This window comes from Aythya fuligula, chromosome 4 (assembly GCF_009819795.1).
Source record: "Aythya fuligula isolate bAytFul2 chromosome 4, bAytFul2.pri, whole genome shotgun sequence".
NCBI classification, from domain to species: domain Eukaryota; kingdom Metazoa; phylum Chordata; class Aves; order Anseriformes; family Anatidae; genus Aythya; species Aythya fuligula.
In genome coordinates, this window is record NC_045562.1 from 26329743 (window position 1) to 26337286 (window position 7544).

The 7544-nt window shown below is 34.5% G+C and overlaps 1 protein-coding gene across 1 annotated transcript in view; it reads left to right on the plus strand.

Annotated features, from left to right (window-relative positions):
• SH3RF1 (SH3 domain containing ring finger 1) overlaps positions 1-4291 on the plus strand; it is an 85233-nt gene extending 80942 nt beyond the window's left edge. The window contains exon 12 of the mRNA XM_032187079.1: positions 3120-4291. Coding sequence (XP_032042970.1) covers positions 3120-3288 — 169 coding nt within the window. The 3' untranslated portion in view covers positions 3289-4291. The remainder of the gene's footprint in view (positions 1-3119) is intronic.
• The last annotated feature ends 3253 nt before the right edge of the window (positions 4292-7544 follow it).

Below are 7544 nucleotides of genomic sequence, written 5' to 3' on the forward strand. Positions count from 1 at the left end.
GGGTTAAAAAACTGAAATCGGACCTAAACGCACATCACTGTGTAACCTAAACTATAAAACAAGTCCTTCATCCAGTTATTGTGAAAGATAGCAGAAATTTTGCTCTGCCAGTAAAGTGGCTCCAAGCCATTTAATTCCCCACAGAGTGATTGGTATAATATCTGTTTCCAGTGAGCAGGCTCGTGGCTTAGGAGGGCAACAGGTTTTATCAGGTCTGGCAGCATGTAACTCTGCTCAGAACCATTCCCCCCTAGAAGGGGGTTGATTAGTGCATCAAGGCACCTACTCAGCAAATGCAAAAGCTGCACAACAGCAGTATATAGATGAGGTGAAAAGTAAAAATTAAAAAAATAAATAAAAAAAGGAAGGTTTAATATAAACTTAACTAGTGTAATAACAGTAATTCCAACTTTCCATTGTCTGCTTTCCCCAGATAACTTTATTTTTGCATATGTGAAAGTATCCTCGAGGTGACTGGACAAATGATTCATAAAACAAAATAGGAAAAACACAAGTAAAACGGTCTAAAAATAACTGCAAATAGCTTGGAAGAAGATCAGTATTTAGTGAAACTGAAGCGATGAAGGAACAGAAACACATGAAAGATGTAATCCTTTTCATGTTATTGGAAAGTGTCAGAAATACCAATATTACCAATGAAGAGTAAAATGGAGAAATGTGAAGACAGATCACCTTCACCCCCCTAAAAACAAAATAAAATAAATCACAAAGTGCAACAGCACTATGGGATACAGCCAGACGTGAGGAATATCAGGAAAAAAGTCATGGCAAATGTAGTGGTTGCTTCTGGGAAGCTGTTGCAAGTTTATTTTTATAATATTTGATCACTAACTTATTAGAAAGAATAACGTTTTGAAACATAATTTAAAAAAATACTGTAAAACAGTCAAAGCAAATAGAAAGAAAACACATATTGTGCATCTAAATATACTGGGCAGATGGGGGATCGTTGTAACTGAAATAAAGTCGTAGTTTATAAGTCACTGATGAGTATACTGTGCACATAAAAAGCATTCATAGATTACGTGGCCAAAAGGATCTGCAAATTTGACCTTCAGACATTGAAAACATTTGCAAATACTGAATAGGGAGATAAACAAGGAAGTGTTTTGGGGATTCAGACATGGGAATGAAAAAGTTTTTCCAAAACATAACTCACACTTAGTAAACGTGGTTGTTTTTTTCTAGGAACCTGGCAATGAATTTTAGAGCTGAAGCATAAGCTCTTTACTCTGCATAAAATTGGTAATTTTGACAGTCTGTTGTTTGAAGAATTGAAGAATAATTTTTGTTCCATAGTTGATAGAAGGTGATCTAAATGGACAGCTGAATGAATTTATGATGAGTGTGGATGGGATCACCTCTGTTTGGGCAAATATAATTTGTAAAATATGACCTGAAATTTGCTGGTTTGCCATAATAAGAAGAGATGGTGTGATCTTCAAGGCACAAACTCTTGTAGGTTTTCTGCTGATTCAGCATCGCAGAAGATAGTAAAACAGCACTTAAATGCCAGGAGTGTTGTGCTTTGTGTTAGACATTAGATTACAAGATGAATGTCAAAGTATTTGGAAAGCTAATGAGAGGTACTAAGCTACTGCAGGGGTGTGAGTGTTCCAATCTGTATGGAAAGCTTTGTATTTCTGTGCAAGCTGGTGGTGGTCTAGGGAGGGCAAAGAGAAGATGGGTATTTGCAAAGTTGTTGGTTTTAACACTTAAGAAGGAAAGGAATAGACTAGTCTATTAATTCAGGAGAATGCAGAGGTAACTTATGGACAGCATTAGAAACTGAAATGAGGGCATTTCAAGTGAAACAAATATTTACAGGGCGCAATTTGAAAGAATGGAAGGTAAGTAATACAGGTATTCTTTTTTAACACTCAATTTTAATGGGCTTTCTTTTAGATAAATATAGTGTGTGTTCTGTAGTGTGATGGTTAATTTTCAGCCCCTAAAGCAGCCATATATTGCAATAGTTGAAGTTCATCATACCTTTATTGCAGTCCTTTATCTTTTACTATCTTGTCCTGTCTGAGTAGAGGCTGTTGTTTATGTCAAGTAGTATACATTCTTGAGAGAACTTATGGTCTATTAAAAATGTTTGCTTCTTATGTCTTAAGGCAGCAAACTTTGAAGGCTCTTAACCTTAAAAGTTTTTTAATTCTACAGTCAGCCATGGATTCAATTTGATTTCAACATGCAAGCATTACTGGCTGTGTAGCTAGAAACTCAATTATAATAATTATCAGAAAACTTTGGAGAAGTTGACACAATTGTCTGCAGAGCTATAACATTTAAATTTTAGGTTGATGCGAACTCAAGCTGTGATATTAGGTTGAGTGGTGTTATACGTGTTTGAAAATAAGTATAGAAGAGTGATTGTAGCCTGTATTTAATGTGTAGTGGAAGTCATATTCAAAAAGTGATTTTACTGTGAAAAATTGGAAAAACATACTTTTTTTTTTTTATCAGTCAGATGCTAAAGAAAATTGTTGGGCTGAACACTTCTTTAAAATGTTGTTTTAATATAGTAGTACACAAATTATGCAACTGTGTCTAATTAAAATGGCATGCATTCTTTTCCTGAAAAGCTTCTAAGATAAACACAAATAATTAAAAACAAATGCAAATTAATCTGTTTTGTTAGTTGCATCTTTTTATACTATTCCTTTTCTTAAGAACATTCCCTGGGATAACATCACATTAAACAAATAGTCATAAAATTATGCCCAATTACTGCTGTGAATGCTTTGATATTGTTGAGTCATGCCAGCTGGAAGAGTCTGTAAATTTATGTCCAAAAATGTGTTTATGGGTTTTCTCCTGTTATTTGACCTTTTAGTGCATTTTTACTGGGATTTTGGTTAAAAAATTGTGGTAGGAGATGCTTATGTTTGACTTAAATTCATTATGTTGCTGTTACTGTTTTCTGTTCAAGATATACTTAACTTTTAATTTGCTGTGTTCTACTCAACAAACAGTTCTAGGCAGTTTCCTGTTTTGATAAGTTTTAACATGCACAAGAATATTTTTAAAAGCATTGTTTTTTAAAAAGAACCTGAACTAAGGTGGGATTTTTTTTTTCTCTAATTATACAGGTACAGAGTTGTGGTGTCTTATCCTCCTCAGAGTGAAGCAGAACTTGAACTTAAGGAAGGTGACATTGTTTTTGTACACAAAAAACGTGAGGATGGCTGGTTCAAAGGCACTCTGCAACGAAATGGAAAAACTGGCCTTTTCCCTGGCAGCTTTGTAGAGAACATTTGAGAAGATTCATTCCGAGAGCTTCAAATCATACCATACTGCAAAGTAGCACAAGTATTTTACCAGAAAAAGCACAGTCATGAAATATTTTCAAGTGACTGTAATGTAAACAAAAATATTACATATTTTTACAGTGTCTATAGCACAATTACACCAGCGAACAAAGAAGATGAAGGCATCTGCTGGTTTTATCACTTCGGATTCTTAAGTGTGATGTGTGCCTTGTACTGTCTGATTTATTATATAGAGGAACTTTTTTCCCCCAGCTATGTTACATAAATGAACATTTGTTTACAAGGCTGTAACTAATTTATTCTTGTTTTTTTTTTTAAAACTTGAATTTTGTGTAATAGCTGAAATTCTTGTGACTATGATTTTAACAAATTATTAATTTATGAAAGAATAACTAAGGGGAAGCTGGATTCTCTCCTTATGAACAAGCAATTATATCTGATAAAGAGCCTCCCGTTTATCCTCTGGACATTTTTCCCCTGCTGTGTCTGACAGTGGAGTAAGTCTCTGTTTTACGAGTTAATGTTGAGTGGTGGTGATGTGGCGTCAAATAGAATTTGCCAGGTGGGGAAAAAATGTGTATTTAGTTCTTTGGATGGAGAAAAAAAAAGTCAGTGGTGTTCCTGAGTCTAGTTCTACTCCTTCATAAATCACCCAAGCAATGTTTCCAGGAGGCAAAGATGTATGTGAACAACTGATTAAAATTCGGCAATCTCAAGGTTAGAATCATCTCAAGGTTAGGAAGGAAGAAATTTAGAAGTGTTGGTAAGAAATGCCCTATACCTTCTGTTTATGTAATAACTGGGCTATTTGAACAAAGCTTAGCTTTGTATAATTTGGCCAGTCCTTTGGGCATTTAGCGCTCAGGAACCAACAAAATTGGAAGGAATGTTAAAGCCCAACACTTAGAACAATGATAACTTGAAAACACCTGTTTGAAAAGACTTAATACAAAAATAAATTTATAAGTTGTACTTAATGTTTAAAAATGCCTAAGAAGTGTAATTTGCTGTTTTCTTCTCAAACTGATCTGCATGGCCAAGAGATGTTTAAAAATGTCTGAGCAATAGTGGTGGTAAGTGATGCACTTGTGTTAAAGTAAAAGGCTGTATGAAACACTGTGAAAATTTTACTAACTTCTTAACCATTGCTACTTTGGTATGTTCTGACCTTTTATTTGTCTTGCATGTGTTATTCGATTCTTGCAGTAATATAGCTGTGCATGATTTGCATTTTCCATCCCAATTATCTGTTGCTGGGTTATTTTGCTCTGAAAGTTTCCCAAAAGCCACTTGACCAAAACTAGTGAGCAACTCACCTTCAACTAGAGAAGGTGTCCAGTGTTTGAATCATTAATAAAATATTTTAATGTCCTTGCAGCTGATGGATATAAAGAATGCAGCCTGCAAGAAAAGTGTTGTTAGTCTTTCAGGGTTTTGTTAGAGATTTGACACTGGTGAACACACACGCTACTCAGCTGAACTTGCTTTTTTTATTTTATTGTTTGATTGTAGAAGTTCAATTGTGACTTTTTGCAAGACACTGAGCACCATCATCTCCAGTTAAATCTGATGTAATTTGGCTGTTACTCAGCACTTTACAAAGGGAAGCCAGTAGTGTGATTCAGTGTCACACAGTATACAGAATAGTGATGTGTTAAATCCTTATCATTTTATTTTTTGAAGTTATACATTGAAAAATATCATATTAGCGACAAGGATTCCTTGCCATATCAGGTAGTTATCATGATGGTCTTAAAAATAAGAAAAAGTATATCTATAAGTATATGTAGTTGGACATGACATCATTCCCAAATTAACCATCTCTCTGAAACACTGTATAATTCAGTTTTTGTGTTTTTAAATATTTTAAATAGTTTACTTGAATATTCATGTAATATATAAAGGTTTTGTGAAAGGAATTTTTAGTTAGAAAGAAGCTGATATCAGCTTTTGTCAGCATAAATTGGCACTAGTGTGTCATAATATTCTTATTTTGGAAAATTTATTGCATTTTATATTAAAGACTACTAAAGGTTAATTTTTTCTATCTCTACTCTCCATATTTTAAACAAAGTGACTAAGGTACCTCTATTAATAGAATTTCATGGTGTAAAGTCAATTAAAAATCAGCTGTTAAATCCAGTAGTTCTGTTAGATGGAATACATTTTAAATTTTTTTAATATTAAATGTTTGTAAAAAGGGCTTATTACATAGCAGTGCAACAATGACAAAAATGCAGTTTATTATGCCTTTTTTGGTGATCTTTTAGGGGTTATTTTGGTTTTGGCTTGGGATTAATTCAGTGTAGAAACAGACAAACCCTGTGCATTTGCTTTGTGTAATTCCATAAAAAATTTTGTAAGATATTTTATATCTATGTTTGAAGTCCAGTGAATGTTAAGTGTTTGATTTACTATGTTAAACTTCCAATCCTAATAAATATTTTCTTAGCAAACAGCTAAATCAAAATGTGTATACAAACATTAAACATAAATTACTTGTAAAAACAAACAAAACAAAACAAAACAAAAACAGAAATTAATTACAGAATTTATAGGAGGATATTTCTGCTGATGGAGAAAGTCTTCAGATTCCATAACGTTGGAAGTTTGGAATGGTGAATATTATGCAAAAACTGTAGAAAGAACTGATGGATCTGGCTGATCTTGTCCTGTTGCTTATTTCTGCAAGCAACTTCAGAAAACATAGGTAACTTCCCTCTCAATCTGATCATAACTGAGTAGTTTGCTCTAGGTCTTCTTATATCAGGCACACAGGAGTTAAAAAGTGCTTTCCCTAGAGGAAGTATCTTGTGTAATAGATCTGCTGTGTGTGTACTGAGAGAGCTCCCAGCCCTGAGATTTGGGCATCTACCGAGGTAGAGGTGTTGGGTGGCAAGAGACTCCTTTGCCCCGAAGAAGTTTGTCTAATTAGGAGACCTCGATTTGGATGTATTCACTCATCTACTATATACGTCTGGCTGATGGAAAAATGGTAGAAAAGTATTCCTGATGGTATTTGTAGAAATGTTTAGATGTTCTAAATGTTGCAGCTACTATGGTAGGTTTCTTGTTAGTTAAGGCTGACTTGGTCCTACATCCTGCTAGCAGTGGGTGATGCAGCTTCAAGTCCTCTCTGTAAAGAAGGGATATTTTGTCTAAGTTTCCTTAATTTTAAAAATACATTTAACAATTAAAAAGCAACATGAGTGGTAGAAATGCAGAGTGGAAATTATTGAAAAACAGCTTTATTTTTTTTCAGAATTGTGATCAGACATCAGTGTATCCATAGAAGAAAAGTACACACAAATGTCATGGTAAGAAATAAAACTATTTCTTTGGATTGGAGGGGTTTGTTTGTTTGTGTGTGTGTGTGTGTGTTTTCCTGTATTGTAATTATTGAATAATTCTAATACATGTTTAGCATTTGGATTGCCAAAGGTGCTTGAAATCCTGTTCACCCTCACTTCATTACCTCTGCCTTACAGCAGTGATGCCAATTATGATAGTTTTGCATAGGTTTAAAAACATGGCTTCTGAGCATTCTGTTTCTTTTTCATAGGGCTGGCAAAATGTTTCAACTGGATTGCTCTTTTCCAGTAGCTTTAAGCAAATATGTTTAAAGGTGCATATTGACTTTAATGAAGCACAAGAATCCATTCGTCTATTTAAAAAGCTTTGTGTCTGGCATTAATAAAACTCCAACAGCATAGTCTCATATATTTGCACAATGGTGATGTCCCTGGTTTGTAGGGTATCCTGGGTATTGTAGGACATACAAATGCACCCATCTTCTTTGGATTCTTACCACAAATCTGTAGTAAGTACACTTCTCAAATCACTGTCAAGTGCTCTTTTCCTGCACTGTGGTAAGTAGTTAATGGTAAATCTTACAGCAGATCTGACGCTTGGCTTAACCAAAACCAGTGTCATTGTTCATTTGAATGATTTAATTATTAATCAGCTGGTGTACTCAAAATACCTGTATATAGAAAAATACTGAGAATGGTGATGGTTGAAGGTGAGGACCCAGACATTAAAGGTAAGGAAAGAGTGGGAAAGAGAAAAGGAGCTGGAAGACCTGGATGTGTGACATGGATCTTACCTAACTTATTTGTGATCTGTTATCAGAGTCCAGCTCTATGAAAGGACCTAAGGGGAACTTGAATGTCTAAGACTGAAAATGTAGCCCTCAATCTTTGCGTAGTCTCTTAAACTTGTGTTTGCCTGTGTCTAGAACTGCTG